This window comes from Schistocerca piceifrons, chromosome 4 (genome assembly GCF_021461385.2).
Source record: "Schistocerca piceifrons isolate TAMUIC-IGC-003096 chromosome 4, iqSchPice1.1, whole genome shotgun sequence".
Taxonomy (NCBI): Eukaryota; Metazoa; Arthropoda; class Insecta; order Orthoptera; family Acrididae; genus Schistocerca; species Schistocerca piceifrons.
This window is the reverse complement of record NC_060141.1, coordinates 630,175,650-630,198,817: the sequence shown is the minus strand read 5'-3', so window position 1 is coordinate 630,198,817 and position 23,168 is coordinate 630,175,650. Positions and strand designations below refer to the sequence as shown.

Below are 23,168 nucleotides of genomic sequence, written 5' to 3'. Positions count from 1 at the left end.
GTGTTATAGTGTGGTCATGTTTTTCATGGAGGGGCCTTGCATCTCTTATTGTTTGCATGGCACTATCACAACACATGCCTACATTGATGTTTTAAGCACCTTCTTGCTTCCCACTGTTGAAAAGCAATTTGGGGATGGCAGTTGCATCTTTCAGCATGATCGAGCACCTGTTCATAATGGCCTGTGGCGGAGTGGTTACACGACAATAACATCCCTGTAATGGACTGGCCTGCACAGAGTCCTGATCTGAATCCTATAAAACACTTTTGAGATGTTTTGGAATGCCTACTTCATGCCAAGCCTCACTGGCCAACATCAATACCTCTCCTCAGTGCAGCACTCCGTGGAGAATGGGCTGCCACTCCTCAAGAAACCTTCCAACACCATATTGAATTCCAGCATTACCGATGGAGGGTGCCATGAACTTGTAAGTAATTTTCAGCCAGGTGTCCAGATACTTTTGATCACATAGTGTATCTTTGGGTAGGTGGTCAATGAGTTTTGTGACTGAATACTTTATTTATTTCTGTGCCACACCACACCACATGGTGTGCTGAATAAAGGAAAGTAATTTCTCCACCTTGTATTTTATTTATGAACTTTCCTATAAGCAAATTATGATGTATTGTGAGGCTGTTATCAGTATGCAGAACTATTTAAAGAACTGCCTACAAGAGGTTCTAGATTTGACAATACATGTCATGTTTATTACCCACTTCTGTGCAATTTTTTTTCCTCAGTTATAAGCTACCACAGAATATGATGCCATAAACCTCAGTGACTGAAAATTGAAGAAGTTAGCTAAGATCTGTTATATGTGACAACCAATTCAAGTTCTTATCAGTATAAACTTATAAAAATGTATAATATTCTGTTTCACATATTGGTTCACTTTCATGCATTATTTCTAATGATGTTTTCAGATTTTTTGTACAAATTACAATTCTTCAGCAGAATCGACATATGTTTTGTTTGAAGCATTTTCTTTGTTTTATCACAGATGACACTCTAATCAGAGGAATATTAATGTGTACATAACCATAATTTAGGGCTACTCTATGGCCCTTGAATATCCAATGGCACATAGGATCCCACATCCATATTGTGATGGTAGGACAGGCCAGTATTCCGTAACTTGTAATTGGAAGCACCATTCACAACATTGTATTCCTCCAACATAACGAATGGGGGACTTCTTGACACACAACTGTGGCCATGACTCGAGGCAAACACTACTCTACTTTTCCAGTTTGAGTAAGTTTTCAAATTCAGTACCACCAACTTCAAAACATTTAGTGATCCACTTTCCAAATGACTGTACACAGGACAGAAGCATATATGCGGAAATGTCAGCACAAGCATTTCTGATGCAGTCGGCCATGTCTTCAAGGCCTGTTTCCACTTGTTGATACAGCTTACCTTTTGAATATACCCACAGAAAGAAATCAGGTGATATCAAATTCAGTGACCTACGGGTCAAATAATAGGGTCACGTCTGGCGATCCTCCGACTAGTACAAACACAGTCTAATACCACCCATACTTCATTTGCATAATGCACTGGGCAACCGTCGTGCTACAACTAAATACATTGTTATGTCCCGGGCAACATCCTGCTGTAGTACCAGTAGTTCCTGTTCCAAAAACATTCAATATTTGCGTCCATTCAACATGCCATCAATAAAATACGGACCAGTGAGTTTTTCCCCGTGATACCACACCATACATCAACTGACTAAGGACATTGATGGTCAACTTGCTGTAACCAGTGGGGTTTGTCTACACTCCAGTAATGCATATTATGTCAGTTAATGCGACCATGATTTGTGAAGGTAGACCTATTGGAAAACAGTACCTTGGCAAAGAATGTGGAGGGTTGTTTGCATTTGTTGATGTGTCCATTCACAAAACACTACCCGGTTATGGAAATTGGCGCCATAAAGTTCGTGATGCAGTGACACTTGGTATGAATGACACGATGATGCTGTATTGTAACAATATCACCTACAAATGTACCAGAATAGTGGTGTAATTGGTGGGTACTTATCTGTGGGTCATGGTGCACTGCTACTAGTACAACTAGTTCATTAGCTTCACCTGTAACATGTTTGCTTTGTGCTCTTTTGCTGGTCTGTACACTGCTATCAGACATACTCATTCACACAGAACCTTGTAAAAGAATGAATGAGAGTGTGTTTTCTCTGGAAAATGCTCAGCATAAAAGACAACAGTAGCCTCAACATTTCTCCTACATTTTGTGTAAATCCAGATCATTTCAATTTTTTCTTCTGTAGTTGCATCATTTACTGTCCACTTGCACATCTGTTCTTCAAATTATAATTAGATGTGCAGGTGCTAAACATTGCACAAGTATTGTAATATTTATAGCTGATACCTGTTCCATGTTGCACAATATGTGAGCTCCAGTCACAGTGCACTGCATGTTGTGATACGTCATAGCTCACTATGTGGCTACGGTGGCACACTGAGTAGTCCTCCGTTCGATATGTTGCAGGTGTACGACGTTGTGAATGGGGTTTTATGAAATACTGACCTGTCCTACCCTTACAGCATGGAGGTAGGGTCCCATGTGCCATTGGATATTCAAGGGCTGTGGAGTAGCATGTCATGAATTACAATTGTGTATCCATTACTATTCCTCCGGTTACAGAGCCATCTGTGGTGAAATGAAGAAAATGCTCCAGACAGAACATTTGTAGATTTTGCCATACAGTCGTAATCTGCAATAAAAAATGGGGGTTCCCATTGAAGATTTCAAAGTTGCACCCGGAACCCAGGCACTGGGTGGGGATGGCGATCGAGTGTGATGTCATGGGATGTCCCCCTCTGAGACAAACAAATTGGAATTATAACCTTTTTTGATCTGATGTGTAGTGTCTTCAGTTAAAATGAACACCCTGATATCATTTCCAGTCGGGCAATCACAACACAATACATAAAAATAATTATGTGTGCTCTTGTTTAAGGCTCAGTGTGGGGTTCTGTATTTGTGGACTGGGCAAGGTGGCAATGTGGTAAGACACTGGGCTTGAAGTCAGGAAGATGGTGGTTCAGATCTCCATCCGATCATGCAGATTCCTTTGAAAGTCATGGCCAGTTTTCTTCCCTGTTGTTCCTCAGTTCAAGATTGTGTCCAATGTCCTTGACACTGACAGGGGATTAAACTTCAGTATTCCTTGTTCCTTTATTATATTTCTAGAACGAAGTTTTTCAGTAAGATCTTATCACTCATAAGGAATGAAAATGTGGCTCCCTATTAATTCAAATGGAAATTGGTAAATAGTATGTTTATCTAGATTTAAGGGTTGAAGATTCCAGCTGGCTGCATGAAATTAGTGATGTTTGATTTTAACAGATCTTTACTCATTGTATGTGGTAAGTTATAAGTGTATGCTGGGTTGAGATTTAAACCTGGGCCCATGCATTCCGTCCGCAGCTCGTGGTCGTGTGGTAGCGTTCTTGCTTCCCACGCCCGGGTTCCCGGGTTCAATTCCCATCGGGGTCAGGGATTTTCTCTGCCTCGTGATGACTGGGTGTTATGTGATGTCCTTAGGTTAGTTAGGTTTAAGTAGTTCTAAGTTCTAGGGGACTGATGACCATAGATGTTAAGTCCCATAGTGCTCAGAGCCATTTATATTTATCCATGAATTCCACAGATACGGCACTACCAATTACACATAATTGATAACATAGTCTGTGAAAGGCAAGGATCAAGGTTTGAGCCCTAGCCACATCTTAACAAAGCAGAGAGTGCTTTCACTCGTGTTGGTGTATATAAGTGTAGGTCTTAGCTAGAGAATGGTCTGCATGTGGTTCATTTTGGTGATCGGGAAGAGATGAGTGAATTTTCCATAGAGATTGTGAAAGTCTCTGGCTCTGAAAATGGGTATGTGACTGAAGAATTGATTATATTTATTGTATATGGATCAAGAGTCATTAATTCACTCTCTCAGTCTTCTCCCATAGCCAACAGAGATTGACAAGCAGTTGAAACTGACTTACGTGCTATACCATACTGTTCCTAACACACAAGGTGTTTGAAATGAAATGAAATAAAATAAAATAAAATAAGACTGTCAGCACTAAAATGTAATAAAAGCAACAGTAGTTTCTGTTTAATGTAATTGATGTGAATGTTTGATAGAAAACAGTTACATCTTGCCACTGAATATTGTGTATACTAAAATTTTGGTACCACTCCCCACCTTCTTCAAAAGTGTATTGAAATGTTGCCTTTAAAGTATGACTTAAAAATATGAATCACATATAAAGTGTCTAGTTAGTCTGGTTGTCATGAAATAGAAATCAGCTTTCAGAGAAGCATAATTAATTTAAAAAAATGATTGAAGTCGGTTTCTGTTGCTTCCATTGTAAGACTTCATATATCAGTGGTCTGTTATTTCCTCCCCAAACATTTGATGTTTGTGGTTACATTTTGTTGCCTATTGAATATAATTATTGTATTAAGTGACTGACGTAATAGGTATATTAGTTATCAGGTTATCATCATGTAGTGCTTTGATTTCATCTATATGGAAAGATCAACCCATATCCTACCTTTTTCATTTCTTTTGAGAAAATTAGGCTAGCACTAATATCCGGAATGACCTGAAAGGATTTATTTACTGTACTTCCAGACTATATGGCAAATCTGAAGGACAAACAGGTTCTACAAAAATGAGTTACAGTTGTATGCTTTTTTTCTGTATTTGTTGAGGAAATTAACTGCAAGCTGTTCATGTTATGTATTTTTGCTTCTGTTTTCATATTATATTGACAATTTTGATTGCAATGCATTGTTAATTAATTTCACTTAATTTCATTTTGATTTTATAGTAGCTGAAACCCTCAGAAGTTAGGAAAACAATATGGAAATGACATATTTGGTACATTACTTGTTGCAGAAGCATATGGCTCTGCAACAAGAGCATTACTCACTCCAGGAACAGTGTCGTGAACATGAATTAGCTTTGGAAGAAATTGGAGGAGAACTACGGCGTGCTAAGCTCCAACTTGATGAACTGCGTGAAGAAGCAGCAGTAGGAGCAGGACTGGGGCGTGCACCGGATGCAACCTGGGCACCCGACAAAGAAGCGACTTCCTGTCGTGCCTGCTCTCGAGAATTTAGCATCAAACGTCGTAAGGTCTGTATGTAATAAGTTATTCCATGTTTGTGTTATTATGTAAATTTTCCTTAAAACTCATTACCACATTCATTTTTAACTGTGTGTACCAGTAATTGAATTTTGAAGTTATATATTATACTGTATGGTTAAATGATGATGGCGTCCTCTTGGGTAAAATATTCCGGAGGTAAAATAGTCCCCCATTCGGATCTCCGGGCAGGAACTACTCAAGAGGACGTCCTTATCAGGAGAAAGAAAACTGGTGTTCTACGGATCAGAGTGTGGAATGTCAGATCCCTTAATCGGGCAGGTAGGTTAGAAAATTTAAAAGGGAAATGGATAGGTTAAAGTTAGATATAGTGGGAATTAGTGAAGTTCGGTGGCACGAATAACAAGACTTCTCGTCAGGTGAATACAGGGCTATAAATACAAAATCAAATAGGGGTAATGCAGGAGTAGGTTTAATAATGAATAAAAAAATTGGAGTGCGGGTAAGCTACTACCAACAGCATAGTGAACGCATTATTGTGGCCAAGATAGACACGAAGCCCATGCCTACTACAGTAGTACAAGTTTATATGCCAACTAGCTCTGCAGATGATGATGAAATTGATGAAATGTATGATGAGATAAAAGAAATTATTCAGGTAGTGAAGGGAGATGAAAATTTTATAGTCATGGGTGACTGGAATTCGAGAGTAGGAAAAGGGAGAGAAGGAAACATAGTGGGTGAATATGGATTGGGGGAGAGAAATGAAAGAGGAAGCCGTCTGGTAGAATTTTGCACAGAGCATAACTTAATCATAGCAAACACTTGGTTCAAGAATCATAAAAGAAGGTTGTATACATGGAAGAATCCTGGAGATACTAGAAGGTATCAGATAGATTATATAATGGTAAGACAGAGATTTAGGAACCAGATTTTAAATTGTAAGACATTTCCAGGGGCAGATGTGGACTCTGACCACAATCTATTGGTTATGAACTGTAGATTAAAACTGAAGAAACTGCAAAAAGGTGGGAATTTAAGGAGATGGGACCTGGATAAACTGACTAAACCAGAGGTTGTACAGAGTTTCAGGGAGAGCATAAGGCAACAATTGACAGGAATGGGGGAAAGAAATACAGTAGAAGAGGAATGGGTAGCTCTGAGGGATGAAGTAGTGAAGGCAGCAGAGGATCAAGTCGGTAAAAAGACGAGGGCTAGTAGAAATCCTTGGGTAACAGAAGAAATATTGAATTTAACTGATGAAGGGAGAAAATATAAAAACTCAGTAAATGAAGCAAGGCAAAAAGGAATACAAACGTCTCAAAAATGAGATCGACAGAAAGTGCGAAATCGCTAAGCAGGGATGGCTAGAGGACAAATGTAAGGATGTAGAGGCTTATCTCACTAGGGGTAAGATCGATACTGTCTACAGGAAAATTAAAGAGACCTTTGGAGAAAAGAGAGCCACTTGTATGAATATCAAGAGCGTTGATGGAAACCCAGTTCTAAGCAAAGAAGGGAAAGCAGAAAGGTGGAAGGAGTATATAGAGGGTCTATACAAGGGCAATGTACTTGAGGACAATATTATGGAAATGGAAGAGGATGTAGATGAAGATGAAATGGGAGATACGATACTGCGTGAAGAGTTTGACAGAGCACTGAAAGACCTGAGTCGAAACAAGGCCCCGGGAGAGACAACATTCCATTAGAACTACTGACGGCCTTGGGAGAGCCAGTCCTGACAAAAATCTACCCTCTGGTGAGCAAGATGTATGAGACAGGCGAAATACCCTCAGACTTCAAGAAGAATATAATAATTCCAATCCTAAAGAAAGCAGGTGTTGATAGATGTGAAAATTACCGAACTATCAGTTTAATAAGTCACAGCTGCAAAATACTAACGCGAATTCTTTACAGGCGAATGGAAAAACTGGTAGAAGTTGACCTCGGCGAAGATCAGTTTGTATTCCGCAGAAATATTGGAACACGTGAGGCAATACTGACCCTACAACTTCTTAGAAAATAGATTAAGGAAAGGCAAACCTACATTTCTAGCATTTGTAGACTTAGAGAAAGCTTTTGACAATGTTGACTGGAATACTCTCTTTCAAATTCTAAAGGTGGCAGGGGTAAAATACAGGGAGCGAAAGGCTATTTACAATTTGTACAGAAACCAGATGGCAGTTATGAGTCGAGGGGCATGAAAGGGAAGCAGCGGTTGGGAAGGGAGTGAGACAGGGTTGTAGCCTCTCCCCGATGTTATTCAATCTGTATATTGAGCAAGCAGTAAAGGAAACAAAAGAAAAATTTGGCGTAGGTATTAAAGTCCATGGAGAAGAAATAAAAACGTTGAGGTTCGCCGATGGCATTGTAATTCTGACAGAGACAGCAAAGGACTTGGAAGAGCAGTTGAACGAATAAACAGTGTCTTGAAAGGAGGATATAAGATGAACATCAACAAAAGCAAAACGAGGATAATGGAATGTAGTCAAATTAAGTCGGGTGATGCTGCAGGAATTAGATTAGGAAATGACACATTTAAAGTAGTAAAGGAGTTTTGCTATGTGGGGAGCAAAATAAGTGATGATGGTCGAAGTAGAGAGGACATAAAATGTAGACTAGCAATGGCAAGGAAAGCATTTCTGAAGAAGAGAAATTTGTTAATATCGAGTATAGATTTAAGTGTCAGGAAGTCGTTTCTGAAAGTATTTGTATGGAGTGTAGCCTTGTATGGAAGTGAAACATGGACGATAAATATTTTGGACAAGAAGAGAATAAAAGCTTTCGAAATGTGGTGCTACAGAAGAATGCTGAAGATTAGATGGGTAGATCACATAACTAATGAGGAGGTATTGAATAGAATTGGGGAGGAGAGGAGTTTGTGGCACAACTTGACAAGAAGAAGGGACCGGTTGGTAGGACATGTTCTGAGGCATCAAGGGATCACAAATTTAGCATTCGAGGGCAGCGTGGAGGGTAAAAATCGTAGAGGGAGACCAAGAGATTAATACACTAAGCAGATTCAGAAGAATGTAGGTTGCAGTAAGTACATGGAGGTGAAGAGGCTTGCACAGGACAGAGTAGCATGGAGAGCTGCATCAAACCAGTCTCAGGACTGAAGATAATAACAACAACATCATATTATCATCCAGATGTATTTCCTTTAAGAACTGAAGATTTATTTTTGCAGGGCATACATTTCGTTTTTATACACAAATTTATGGGAAAGTAGCTCTCCAAATTTTCTGTATGTACCTTATTTTTGTAAGATACCCAAGCTGTGTCACAGGGATCTGGTTTACTGCGGGGAAACATAAATTTTCACCCAGGTACCTAAACATGAGATACTGAAATGTTTCATCACTCATAAAGGAATGTAGGCTCTCAGAATTTTGAGCGTGATCAAACATGCTAAGGGTTCAAGACTAATAAACAGTATTAAAAAAAAAGATTCAAATAAGGTTTGTTGAACTCCTTTATAAGTGAAAGACACTGCCTTAGGTGTCTTCTGATACATCTATGCCAAACATTTGCTTTCCCTACACCTAGATTATTTCTGTAGACGTTCTTAAATCGCTTAAGACAGATACTGCTAGATACTTGATTATTGTGGCTAATACCAGTGACTGAAGATGAATTTTTATCAGATATGGCAGATAACTATGCATCATATGTTTTATGTGATGTCAGCTGCCACAGTGCATCCCATTTTCAATGGCACATCGCACTTCTCCAAGTTGGGATGCTGCAGTAAGGAATAACTGCTAAGCTAGTAGATATAGTTCACACAAGGTAACCTGGAACCTGCACAGAAACACATTCTCATTGTGGTTGCTGGACAAGTCCATCCCTGTGTTCTGAAAGGGTGGCTGGCTCAGTTGTATGTTGCCTGCTGTGCTGTGCACTTCATCTGTTATCAGTAGCTGACTCATTTATCAACTGTCTGTCACCTGCTGATCCATGTACGTAAAGCATTCTTGTTGCTATTTCTGTTCTATACTACACAGCATCACAGTCTTCACGCTCCATGGGAACAGGGAAAGTGCCAACTGTCGTGCATGGGAGAAAGTGTGCAGTTTTTTTTAAATTTATGTGGGTAGAGGCAAATGAAAAGAGTAAACATCCCATTAAAAATGTGCTAGAGAGGAATGCAGTAGCTATTAGCATTTCCCATTGCACAATTAAGAGAATAAAGAACAAGGCGTAAAACGTAGTTACAGGTACTTCCCAAGCCTTCTCTGCTTCAGAAAAGACATGGAAGAAAGATAAGAAAATTTTGCATTTGGGTAATTTTGATAAACAGATTGTCAGGAGACTAATACATAATTTCCCCACGACAGACAAACAGTGCCCAATGCTAAAGTCAATAGCTCCAGTACTAAAAAAAAGTTAAAGGAGGCATTTCATTATTACGATCCTTGCTAAACAAGTTAGGCTACAGATTCTAGTTTCTATTTCTTTGTTCCTGTCTTACTAGTATGTTTAAATATAATTCACATTATATAAAATTTACCAGCTGAGAAAAGTCATGAGATACCAGGGAGGTGCTAGTTGAACATTTAGATATACGAAATAAATGCACTGACTTTTTGAATAATGTGAGAAATTACCGTACAGAGGACACATCCAACACGTACTGTAATGATAGGTATATCCATGGTTCTCGCATTAGATGCAACTAGTAGTCAGATTAGCTAAGCGAAGGCTTAAAAGCATCTTGTTGTACCACACACAGATGAAAACTGAATGTTCAGAATGTGAGACATTTAATAATGTCCTGAAAATAACTGAATGATTCCCCCCGCAGGAAGAAAATCTGTTTTTGTTCCAAATGTGCTTTAAATATTCATGTCAGACTAAACTGGCAGATTAGTATTAAGAGATAATTGCTGTAAATTTTTTATTGTAACTATTTAAGCACTTCAAATACATGCATAAAACAGTATTGCAGTTTGACTGAATTCTCTCTTTCTTTGTACAATGTGGTTGGAACAGAAATGGATACCCATATTTCCCAGTAGGTCCATTATTCTGCTTGATATTGGTATTTTGAAATTTTGTGTTTGTCATGTTATTGGTTGTACTGACAGAACCTTTAATATGATCCTTTGTAGACTGGGGGTGTACAAGTTAACACAGGGATGCTTTGAGCAAAGGCTGCAGCTGTCACAACTGCACCTCCCCTATTACATGTGGCCTTTACTATTGTCCCTTCCCCTACCAAGCCAACTACATGTTGAGCTTGAAGATGTATGGCATCCATCCATACCATTTACATGCACAAACACTGATGATGACCTCCAAACTAGTGGTTTTCTTCCCTCCAGTTCTTAACCAAATTACAAATAAACATGTTGATCAACATTCATCAGCTAGATAGATGTTGGGTAACACAACATTTTTTCAAAATGATAAGTTACACCACATACCTCCTCCCTTAGATGAAGATGTTGCCACTACTATAAAACATACATAGATAATATTGGTAAATACAAAATCCCATTATTGTTAAAACTGAAACAAAGGAAACTAGTTACTTTTACATTTTCAACTATTAAACTACATGAACTGGAACACATTCATGCATCACATTTCCTCAAAGTATTAGTTCATATAATTCAACTTTTATTTCATTAAATATAGTACAGTCCTGATTTGGCTTACTCATAATTGTGTGTATTCTTAATTCACTTGTGCGTATCTACTAACCGTAACTAGTAATAAGCATTCCTCATTTAGTTATTCTTATTTGACATCATGTGAGCAACATTTACTGTCGTGAATTCTATGCTTCTTAACTTCATCTGAAAGCTATCTACATATTTCTTTATCTGGGGCACTCTTGTGATGACAGGTTTAAGTGTATGGATAAGAGAAGTGTTACCACAACAGGAAATACTGAGTGTGGAAAAAAGAGAAGATAACCATGACCATCCTGGTAGAGGTGAAAGGAACAGATAGAAATGCTTCCCACCATCCACCCCAGTGATCCCTGCCTGGCGAGTGCTTCACTGGTGGGCTGTAAGATGATGGTCACCAATCCTACAGAACTGACACTCCTGGCTTCATTCTCACAGGCCCTGAAAATTGGTTGTAACACCCTACTATTGAAAGCCAATGGCGAGAGTAGCAACACAAGTAGTAACCTTCATTCAGTTAACATACTAAACTACCAAAGAAAAACTTCAACTCTGGTTGATACCTCTTACTTAGTCTCCACTTCCTTCAAGTAAGACAGGGCAGGTAAATACCTGTACTATTTACATTAAGTTAACCTAACCTCTTCTAAGAAATGTGTCCAGACCCAACTGTAAAAACTTAGTAAATTTCAAATAGTACAGGTTTTACTTTGTATAAAACTCGTAGGAAATATTGTTACTACTACTCATCAGGAAAGCATATTAACTCTCATCAGATATTGTCATCTGACAAATTAAATACACGAAACCCTTACAAAATATAGTGAGATATACTTGCAAAATAAGCATACCTAGTGAGTTGGTGGATATACCCAATCATTATTACTATTGATAAGATAATAAACGTTTTATATTTTACCACAGCATGTGTTCATTCATTGTGTCACCGACATACAGCAAAAGAAGTTAAAATTTTAGAGCAAAAAGTAACATCTTGTAGCATTGCATATTATACTCGCTCTCTTGTTTCTAATGAAACAACACTCAAAACTCACATTTATATCCTTGTTACTCATGTATTAACCCATTATATTAACCGGACCACTACAACTTCAGATTAAGCCTCAGTCACACCAGTATTCCACTTTTGTAAATACTATAAATTACAATTCCTTGCTCAGAAAGCTACTTCATAAAAACCATGCAATTTTCACAGTGATAGTGTCCTTATGAACCATGAACCTTGCCATTGATGGGGAAGCTTGCATGCCTCAGTGATACAGATAACTGTACCATAGGTGCAACCATAATGGAAGGGTATCTGTTGAGAGGTCAGACAAACATGTGGTTCCTGAAGAGGGGCAACAGCCTTTTCAGTAGTTACAGGGGCTACAATTGGGATGATTGACTGATCTGACCTCATAACATCAACCACAAGACTGTGCTATGCTGGTACTGTGAACGGGTGAAAGTGAGGGGAAACTACAGCTATAATTTTTCCTTTGAGCCTGCAGCTCGACTGTATGATGATGGCATCCACTTGTGTAAAACGTTCTGGAGGTGAAATAGTCCACCGATTTGGATCTCCCAAGTGGGAACTACTCAGGAGGATGTTGTTATCAGCAGAAACAAAACATGTTCTATGGATTGGAGCATGGAATATCAGATCCCTTAATCGGACAGGTAGATTTGGAAATTTAAAAAGGGAAATGGACAGGTTAAAGTTAGATATAGTGGGAATTAGCGAAGTTTGGTGGCAGGAGGAATAGGACATCTGATCAGGTGAATACAGGGTTATAAATACAAAATCAAGTAATTAATAATGAATTAAAGAATGCAGATAAGCTGCTATAAACAGCATAGTGAACATGTTTTTGTAGCTAAGATAGACACAAAACCACACCCATCACTGTAGTACAAGTTTATATGCCAGCTAGCCCTGTAGATGAGGTAGAGACAAAAGAAATTATTCAATATAATGGAAGGAAACATTCCACGTGGGAAAAATTATATATAAAAACAAAGATGAGGTGACTTACCGAACAAAAGCGCTGGCAGGTTGATAGACACACAAACAAACACAAACATACACACAAAATTCAAGCTTTCGCTTGTCTGCTTGTGTCTGTATGTGTGGATGGATATGTGCGTGTGTGCGAGTGTATACCTGTCCTTTTTTCCCCCTAAGGTAAGTCTTTCCGCTCCCGGGATTGGAATGACTCCTTACCCTCTCCCTTAAAACCCACTTCCTTTCGTCTTCCCCTCTCCTTCCCTCTTTCCTGATGAGGCAACAGTTTGTTGCGAAAGCTTGAACTTTGTGTGTATGTTTGTGTTTGTTTGTGTGTCTATCGACCTGCCAGCGCTTTTGTTCGGTAAGTCACCTCATCTTTGTTTTTATATATAAAGAAATTATTCAGATAGTTAAAGGCGACACAGATTTAATAGTTATTGGGAACTGTAACTTGATAGTAGAAAAAGGAAGAGAGGAGAAAGTAGTAGGCGAATATGGACTGGGGGAAAGGAATGAGAGAGGAAGCCACCTGGTAGAATTTTACACAGAGTGTAATTTAATCATAGCTGACAGTTGGTTTAAGAATCATAAAAGAAGGTTGTATTTGTGGAAGAGACCTGGAGACCACAAAAGGTTTCAGATTGATTACATGATGGTAAGAGAGAGGTTTTGGAATCAGGTTGTAAATTGTAAGACATTTCCATTTGTGAACTCTAACCACAATTTATTGGTTATGAACTGTAGATTGAAACTGAAGAAAGTGGAGAAAGGTAGGAATTTAAGTAGATGTGACCTGGGTAAACTGAAAGAACCAGAAGTTGTAGAGAGTTTCAGAGGGAGAATTAGGGAATGATTGACAAGCATGGGGAAAAGAATACGGTAGAAGAAGAATGGGTGGCTTTGACAGATGTAATAATTAAGGCAGCAGAATATAAAGAAGGTAGAAAGACTGGGGCTAGTAGAAGTCCTTGGGTAATACAAGGGATATTGAATTTAACTGATGAAAGGAGAAATTATAAAAATGCAGTAAAAGAAGCTGGTGAACGGGAACACAAATGTCTAAAAAATGAGATCAACAGGAAGTGCAGAATGGCTTACAGGACTGGCTGGACGACAAATGTCAGGATGTAAAAGCTTAAATCACAAAAGTAAGATAGTCTGCCTACAGGAAAATTAAAGATACCTTTGGAGAAAGGAGAACCACCTGTATGAATATCAAGAGCTCAGATGAAAAACTAGTCCTAAGCAAAGAATGGAAAACAGAAAGGTGGAAGGAGTATATACAGGTTCTACACAAGGGAGATGTACGTGAGGGCAATATTGTGGAAATGAAAGAGGACATAGATGAAGATGAGATGGGAGATATGCTATTGCACGAAGAATTTGAGAGAGTACTAAAAGAAATAAGTCGAAACAAGGCCCCAGTAGCAGACAACTTTGCATTGGAACTACTGACAGTCTTGAGAGAGCCAGCCATGACAGAAGTCTTCCATCTAATGAGCAAGATGTATGAGACAGGTGAAACACCCTCAGACTTCAGGGATAATATAATAATTCCAATTCCTAAGAAACAGGTGCTGACGGGTGTGAAAACTACCAAACTATCAGTTTAATAAGTCAGGTAGCAAAATACTAACATGACTTCTTTACAGAAGAATGGAAAATGGAAATGAGCATATGGCATTGTGGGACGGGAGTCCCTCATTTGGGGAAGTTCGACCGACGAGGGCAAGTACTTATTGCATTCGATGCCACATTGGGCGACTTGCGTGCTGGAGATAGGGATGAAATGTTGATGAAGACAACACAATACCCAGTCCCTGAGCGGAGAAAATCTCCTGCCCCAGCCGGGAATCGAACCTGGGCCTCTTGGCGTGGCATTCCGAGATCAGTTTGGATTTCGGAGAAATGCAGGAATATGTGAGCCAATACTAACAATATGACTTCTCATAGAAGACAGATTAAGGAAAGGCAAACCTATATTTGTAGCATTTGTAGACTTAGAGAAAGCTTTTGACAATTTTGACTGGAATACTCTCTTTCAAATTCTAAAGGTGACTGGGTGAAACACAGATAACAAAAGGCTATTTACAATTTGTATAGAAACCAGATGGCAGTTACAGAGTCGAGGGGCGTGAAGGGGAAGCAGTGGTTGAGAAGGGAGTGAGACAGGGCTGGCCTGTCTCCAATGTTATTCAATCTATATGTTGAGTAAGAAGTAAAGGAAACAAAAGAAAAATTTGGAGTAGGAATTATAGTCCAGGGAGAAGAAATAAAAACTCTGAGGTTTGCTGATGGGATTGTAATTCTGTCAGAGACACCAAAAGAACATGGAAGGCCAGTTGATCAGAATGGACAGTGTCTTGAAAGGGGGATGTAAGATGAACATCAACAAAAGCAGAATGAGGATAATGGAATGTTGTCGAACAAAGTCAGGACACACTAGGGGGCCGGCCGCCGGTGGTCTCGTGGTTCTAGGCGCGCAGTCCGGAACCGCGCGACTGCTACGGTCGCAGGTTCGAATCCTGCCTCGGGCATGGATGTGTGTGATGTCCTAAGGTTAGTTAGGTTTAAGTAGTTGTAAGTTCTAGGGGACTGATGACCACAGCTGTTAAGTCCCATAGTGCTCAGAGCCATTTGAACCATTTTTTGACACTAGGGGAATTAGATTAGGAAATAAGACACTTAAAGTAGCAGCAGAGTTTTGCTTTTTGGGCAGCAAAATAACTGGTTATGGTTGAAGAAGAGAGTATGTTAAATATAGACTGGCAATGGCAAGGAAAGCGTTTCTGAAGAAGAGAAATTTGTTTACATTGAGTATAGATTTAGGTGTGAGGATGTCTTTTTCTGAAAGTATTTGTGTGGTGTGTCGCCGTGTATGGAAGTGAAAGAAGGACGATAAACAGTTTAGACAAGAAGAGAATAGAAGCTTTTGAAATGTTACGCTACACAAGAATGCTGAAGATTAGATGGTTAGATCATGTAACTATTGAGGAGGTATTGAATAGAACTGGGAAGAAGAGAGATTTATGGTACAACCTGACTAGAAGAAGGGGTAGGTTGGTAGTACACATTCGGAGGCATCAAGGGATCACCAATTCAGCACTGGAGGGAAGCATGGGAGTGGGGGGGTAAAAATCGTAGAGGGAGGCTGAGAGATCAGTACAGTAAGCAGATTCAGAAGGATGTAGGCTGCAGTAGTCATTATGAGATGAAGAGGCTTGCACAGGATAGAGTGGCATGGAGAGCACATCAAACCAGTCTTTGGTCTGAAGACGACGACGACAACAATATCAACATCATCATCTAAGTATAAATTACTCACGTGCTCATTTCTTTATTTTATCATTTTAGAGAGAACAGTGAAAGAAAATGTAGTTAAAAGAAGATATGATGCCAAAGATGAGTGAAGAAATATGGCACATAATTATAATTTCTTTATGCCTGTGGCATTGGAAAGTGTACCCCAACCTTTGAGTACACCTGTCAATCCACATATTTCATTTCTCTCAGTATAGACATGAGGGTGTGTACCTTCCACTTAAAATCTCCCTTCTTGCCTCTTTTTCATATCTTACATAAACATTTAAAATCTTTTGACATAAGATATGAAGTTGAAATATAAATGTGTAACTGAATCTGACTCTGTCCTTCTTGTAAGTAATCACTTTTCTAAATGTTGTCACTTGTCATTTATAATTTTTGTCTGTATGGTGGTACCTAAAAACATTTTTCTGGGTGAAGCCAAGGCTCCCTACTGCATGTTTTGCCGTATGAAATTGTTTCTCTTCTTCTTCTTCTTCCTTTCTCCTTTCTCCTTGTATTTACTGTAAACCATGCAATCCTTTGTTGAATTTTTCACTTTACTTTATAAGAGGTATTTTCCCATTTACTCTCTCCTTGTTGTCAGATGATGATGGTGTTCCTGTCTTCCCTGATTTGTATTTCTCACCTGGCGGACTAACTGTCCAATTAGATTTATTCTATAGGAAAGATGAATCTGTACTGCTTCTCCACATTCATTTTTGTCTATTGAGTGTGGAATATAACTGTTCGCTACAGCAACTTCAATCAGCCAGAAGAATAATTTTTTTCCATCACTTGTATGATCATCATTGCAAACCATAGCAACCACAGTACTCACCAGTCCTATCCACTCCTTCCATATACTTAGTGTATTGCAAAAGAAGGGTTTCAGGAACTTCACAGGCTCATTCTTCCTGTAATCAGTGATCAGTTGGGGTTGAGAACCAAAAAGTATACCCATGCCGCTAACCTTTCGTCATGGAAGGAAAGACACACAGTTTCCACTTCACTTTGATAGGCACATAACTCATATACAGCAAGTTTTGTCTTCTTCCGATCACATGGAAAATCTTTCCTAGAGGGCATAACTCTGTTAGATGAAATTTCCTTTTGTGCAATTCCAGACCAAGTTGAGGTCTTGTGCAGAATCTGTTGACTGAACCACTATTCAAGTTGCAAAAGATAAATCAGAAGGCATTCTGTAGTTATCTTTACATAATACAAAATGTGAGAGAAAACATAACCATTTTCTGAATCACACTTTCATCTATAGCCACATTTCTTTGTGGTACATTAAATTCCTTGCATGTACCGTTAATATATCCACTAACGTTCTTCACCTTGCTCCGTCTCAGATGCTGATACCTCTGAGCTGTGACGGTTAAAACTTTAAAAAAAGGGGAGGGACAAGAGAAAGCACAATTGAAAAATGGAGTTTGTTCTACTCAGTGTTTTGTAAAATAGTCAAGTTATTCTGGCTTCAAATTCAAGGCCATATTCACTTTTATTCCAAGGAAAGCCTTCAGTTGTTCAGATGAAACAACTCTCCACAAGTGTCACATAGAGTGTTGTGTGAGTGTAATGACTTTCTGTGTCTTTTCTGTAGCATATATATTTGTAGCAGAGTTGGGATTTTGGTTAGATACCCTGAGGAATGGTGAAATCTTGTTTTGCAGCAGAAAAAGGAAACCACATGAGAGATCATCATCACCATAAACCTTCCAGATATTTGTTACAGGTTGTGTCTCTTCATCACTTTCCATTAGATACTTATTCACTAACACTTATGACACTGTACATGGTGTAAGTTCCTTCTTGATAACTTTCGTCAATAAATTCTCCTTTTTCCTCAGTGTCCTTGAGAAGCCACCTGTCAATATCACCATCACTTACACTTTTTTTTTTTTTTTGCCATTACCCTACTGGAAACGTGTGAATGCAACATGCTTTGAGTTGTGAGGTCATTATACTAACTGCTGCCATACACCTAGTAGATTCCAACAATACAGCAAATGGAAAACAGAATAATTGAAACATCTGACATCAGAGCCATTGCAGAAAATCGTAATGTTGGACATGGTCAGACAGTGACTCCAGAAGACTTAGAACACCTTATTTGCTGTGCAACACAAATTACAACCAAAAATAATAAATAAATTCAAGCTGGCTGCGACATCGCTACTTCGCGATGATGGCAGGAAATTGTATCACAGTATCGGCTATACTGTATTGCTCTAAGTTGATAGGCAGTAGTATGATTGTTGGCAGCTGGGGCATTGTTATGGTCCCAGTGAAACAGTCATAATCCTTTTGTAGTTCTGGCTGCCAATATTCCGAATCACAGTCTTGAAAAGTCTCTAAAACTTATACCTGGTGGTTCCCCACACCGTGCAGGCAGGAATAACACCATTGTGGCTCCCCAAAACATTTGAAGAATGGGACCTCTCCGCACGTTCCACCATCATAGCCGAATGTCACCTGGGGTACTGGATAAGTGTGACACATCACTGAGCACAGTGTGATCCCATTCATCAGCAGGCCATGCTTCCTGGCCACAGCATCATTTTAAATGCAGCCATTTGTGTTGTGATGTTAATATTAGCCTACTCATAGAACAGCAATAGCCTTGTCTGGATGCTGCTTCTCTCTGACCAATAGTGTGAGGTGACCCAATATGTTACAGGGAGTCCATTACTTGCTCTTGGTTTTGCAGGCACATATGTGAAGGGGTTACAGTGTGCTTGGTGCACAGCAGGGCAACCCTCCCTTCTGGCACTAAGATTTAGTTGACTGGAACTTGACCACCATCATGGCTGCCCTTACGTTTCCATGCAGTCAACCCTAAAGCTACTGTTACATCCGAATGCCCCACAAATCTGGATATTGTACAATTTGACCATCATCCAGCCAAGTGAAGACCCACAATGGGACCACTTTCAAATTCAGATGAGTACACTGTGTATCCATGTCCTTCACAGTGATCACTGAAGCTGTTCAAGCACCTTATATACCTTACCAGGCCTGTTAACAACATTAAACATGAACAACACTAATACAATCTTGTGGCAATTCTACCGTTCACCACAGGGAACTGCAATTTTTGTTTGTTGGTGTGTGTGTGTGTGTGTGTGTGTGTGTGTGTGTATGTGTGTATGTGTGTGTGTGTGTGTGTGAGAGAGAGAGAGAGAGAGAGAGAGAGAGAGAGAAGTTACATTGTCATGCAAACACATCTGTGTGCTTCACTGTTTTTGTCAGGCAGTGTAGTTTGTGTTCTTGCAATACAAATAGCTGTACATAAAATACTATGTTTGAAGCAGGTCTGGCAGCAATAGAAATTTGGAAACAGAATAGAATATTAGGTGTTACTAAAAAAAATCCCATGTTGGAAGAAAAGAAGACACAAGGAATACAAGTACAGAAAAGAAAAACAGAGAAACTTTACCTTATCCTTAACACTTTTACACTTGATCTTTTCCTTAATGTTGTTTGAAATCTTTCCTATCTTCTGTTGAATGTGTTTCTCATAAAGCTAGAGCCTTATTTTTTATTTATTTGTTTATTTCTTAACCTACAGAAAGGGGAGTAGCTGTGTTCTAGTTACTCCTGGTTTTGCCACTATTAGTTATTCTCTTCATTTTTCATAAATATTTTTGATATTTGTTTAATGTGTTCCATAAACAATGGATGTAATATGTGTTGGTAATTAGCAACCATAAATGTTCAAGTAACTGACAGGTAGATTATATTGTGCAGACAACATTGTAGGCAGGTCAACCACAGCTATGAGTATTCATTTTGTGTATTAATAACCACTTCAGCTCTATTTTGGTGCTTTATTTCTGTACCACTACTGGTTTCATGGCATTAAAGCCACATCTTCAGATGAGGTATGATTAAAACATTAGAGCAGAAAACTCGGAATTTTTTCACAACATTCATCCACAGGCAAGCTGTTTATTTTCTTGCCATCAGTATGACAGAGCATTTGACCATGTCCCCTGTACGCAGTTCCATATAGATTGAAAAACAGATCACTATGATACAATTTGTTTTGGACCCATCCACAATATTGGAATTTGGCAGTTTCACTCCATGACATATCATCTTTTAGCAGTGTTTTGCACTGAAGGACAACAAATGCTGGGAAAAAAGATTCCGAGCATTTCCACTCTAATGTTTTAATCATATGTCACCTAAAGGTGTGGGTGTAACACCACGAAACTGGTAGTGGTCCTTTAGGACCAAAATACAGCTGAAGTGGTTATTAATACCAAAGAGAGAATATTGTGTTTTGTTCTTTGTAATTTTTTTTCTCTTTTTTAACAGCACCACTGCCGTAACTGTGGAGAAATTTTTTGTAACAAGTGCTCAGATAATGCAATGATGCTACCCTCTTCAGCAAAGCCTGTGCGAGTATGTGATGAATGCCATGTCTACCTTGTTGGACGCTATTCGGTGTGTAACTGAGGACCAGATACGTAGCCATTGCTATGTACATAATATGTATTGCTTCTAAAGGAGCTTTATGTATATATATATATGAATTACAGATTATTTGAAGAGTTACATTAAGGAGGTTATAGTGTCTGTTATAACTGTGATATATTTTGTGAAATTATTTATAAGAATAAGCAGATTTATTTTTGCCACTCTTGTCAATGTTATAATAAAAACAATGTGTTCTGTAATATAAATTGTCAAATGTACATTTCATCAGTGAAACTGATACTGTTTGCTTAGCACAACGAAAATCTTATTTTGTATGAAATGTATATTTTAGAGTGAACAAAAGTAAGGATGACAAAAAAAATTTATCACAAAAAATGTATGTATGCTGTAATATATTTAAACTTTTGATGTTGTTTTTATGGCTGTTCACGTAAGTTTTTACTTAACAACAGTTGTTTCAAGTGGCTGAAGCTTTAATTGTCATTCATTCATTCCATTCATTAATTCATTAGTTTTATAGGTTACATATTGTTTTCTGTAACACTGTGTCTAGTGGCCTTCATTGTACTTTAATCTTATACACTAAAGATCTGAAAAGTTGCCACTTGAAAGTTTTTAATCTTGAATGTAATCCTTTTTTATGAATCCATTTATGTATATTATATATACGGACCAGATCTGTGAAGTATCAAAAGTATCTCTTGTTTCATAAGTGGCTGTCTTTCATATTTCAAAAATTACCTTGGATTACAAAAAATGAAATTTCCAAGTAGAGAAGTAAGATAACATGTATAAACATGAACCTCTCTTTGTTTTCACATTCCAGAAACGTTAATCTTATTGCCAAAATACTGCATCATAAGATCCTCACTTGAGACATGTTTTTCAGTCACTGCCATTCATTCCATGGAAATGTGCAGTACTTAATTTGTTGTCAAGTGTGTAGTGAAGAACTCGTCCACATTCACAACCAACATTTTGAGTTGGTATACTCACAAGGGGGAGTGGGAGAGGATGTATTTGTGTTCTCTGTTTGTCATAATGTTCTGGTATGTATTTAGCATATTAATTAATTTAGAATATTTTCTTTATTGTGTCATACAACATGTGTTCTTGCCTCAACTATGTTTTCAAGATCTGGTTTGATCAGAGTATTTTATGTTCTGTTCTTGTACTTACTTCTTTAAAGAAAAGACAACTTCTGAAAGCAGTTATGACTTTTGTCTCAAATCAAACATTTTCATGCTATATAACTGTTTCATATTATTTGAACAACTGCTAAACAGACAAGGTAATTGCAGTGAATGAAGTAATTGGAATGCAGCTATGAAAACACCCAGAAATGTATTTGCATTACACACTGGTCAAGATCATGATCTCAAATATTATACATTCACTTCCATTTCTAGTATCAGTGTGTTGCTGAATAGGTTTTAGTTGTCAGTGCAGCTGACATGTGAAGGGTGCTGAGATAATTGTATTTTCACCATCATTTTGCTAACCTGTAGTGGAGATGACTGACTGGAAGTCACTTTGAACATCTACATCTGCATGACTACTCTGCAATTCACACTTAAGAGCTCGGTAGAGGGTTTGTCAAACCACTTTCATGCTATTTCTCTGCAGGTTTACTCTCAAATATCACATGGGAAAAATGAACACCTAAATCTTTCTGTGTAAGCTCTAATTAATCTTATTTTATTACAGTGGTTATTTCTCTGTGTGTAAGTGGGACTTAACAAAATATTTTTGCATTTGGTGGAGAAAATTAGTGACCAAAGTTTCATGAAGAGATCTCATCACAGTGAAAAGTGCCTTTGTTTTATTTATCGCTATCCCCAACTTGCGTGTAATATCTGTACACCCTCTCCCCTGTTTCACAATAATACAAAACGAGCTGCACTTTGTTGAACTTTTCCGATGTCCCAATGTCCTCCATCAGTCTTATCGGGTAAGGGTCCCTTAGAGTGCAGCAGTACTCCAGAAGAGAATTGGCAGGCATAGTGCAGGCAGACTCTTTAGTGGATTTGCAGCATAACAAATACGTCATCTAAATCATTTTACATTTGATTTCGATCTCCTGATTGACTTCTAGGTGGTACACGACAACGTCATATGCAAACAATCCAAGAGATCTGCTCAGATTGTCTACTGAGTTGTTTATATAAATTAGTAACAGCAAAGAGCTGTTTAAGCTGCTTGGAGAATGTGTTTCACTTGATGACTTTATTAGTTACTATGAACTGTGACATTTCTGATAGGAAATCGTGAATCCAGTCTCTCATCTGGAACAAAATTTGATAGGCACGCAGTCTGGTTAGAAGCAGCTTGTGAAAAATGGTATCAAGAGCCTTCTGGAAATTAAGATCCATTTGAGATCCTCCATCAAGTACACTCATTACTTCAGATGAATAAAAAGCCTGTTGTATCACAGAAGAATGATATTTTCTGAATCTGTTTCTGTGTCAATAGACCATTTTCTTGGGTATTTCATAATGTTGAAAAACAGTATATGATACAGAATTGCACTGTAAATTGATGTCAATGATGTTGATCTATAATTCAGCAGATTACTTTTGTTTCCTTTCTTGTGTATTGGTGCAACCTGCGCAACTTTCCAGTCTTTGA

The 23,168-nt window shown here is 38.4% G+C and overlaps 1 protein-coding gene across 4 annotated transcripts in view; it reads left to right on the top strand.

The window, feature by feature from the left end:
- Window positions 1-21,750, top strand: part of LOC124794738 (RUN and FYVE domain-containing protein 2) — a 155,570-nt gene extending 133,820 nt beyond the window's left edge. For all 4 annotated transcript variants that reach the window (XM_047258341.1, XM_047258343.1, XM_047258344.1 and 1 more), the window contains 2 exons: window positions 4,925-5,164; window positions 20,418-21,750. In XM_047258341.1, the coding sequence (XP_047114297.1) occupies window positions 4,925-5,164; window positions 20,418-20,558 (381 nt within the window). In that variant the 3' untranslated portion in view covers window positions 20,559-21,750. The remainder of the gene's footprint in view (window positions 1-4,924; window positions 5,165-20,417) is intronic.
- The last annotated feature ends 1,418 nt before the right edge of the window (window positions 21,751-23,168 follow it).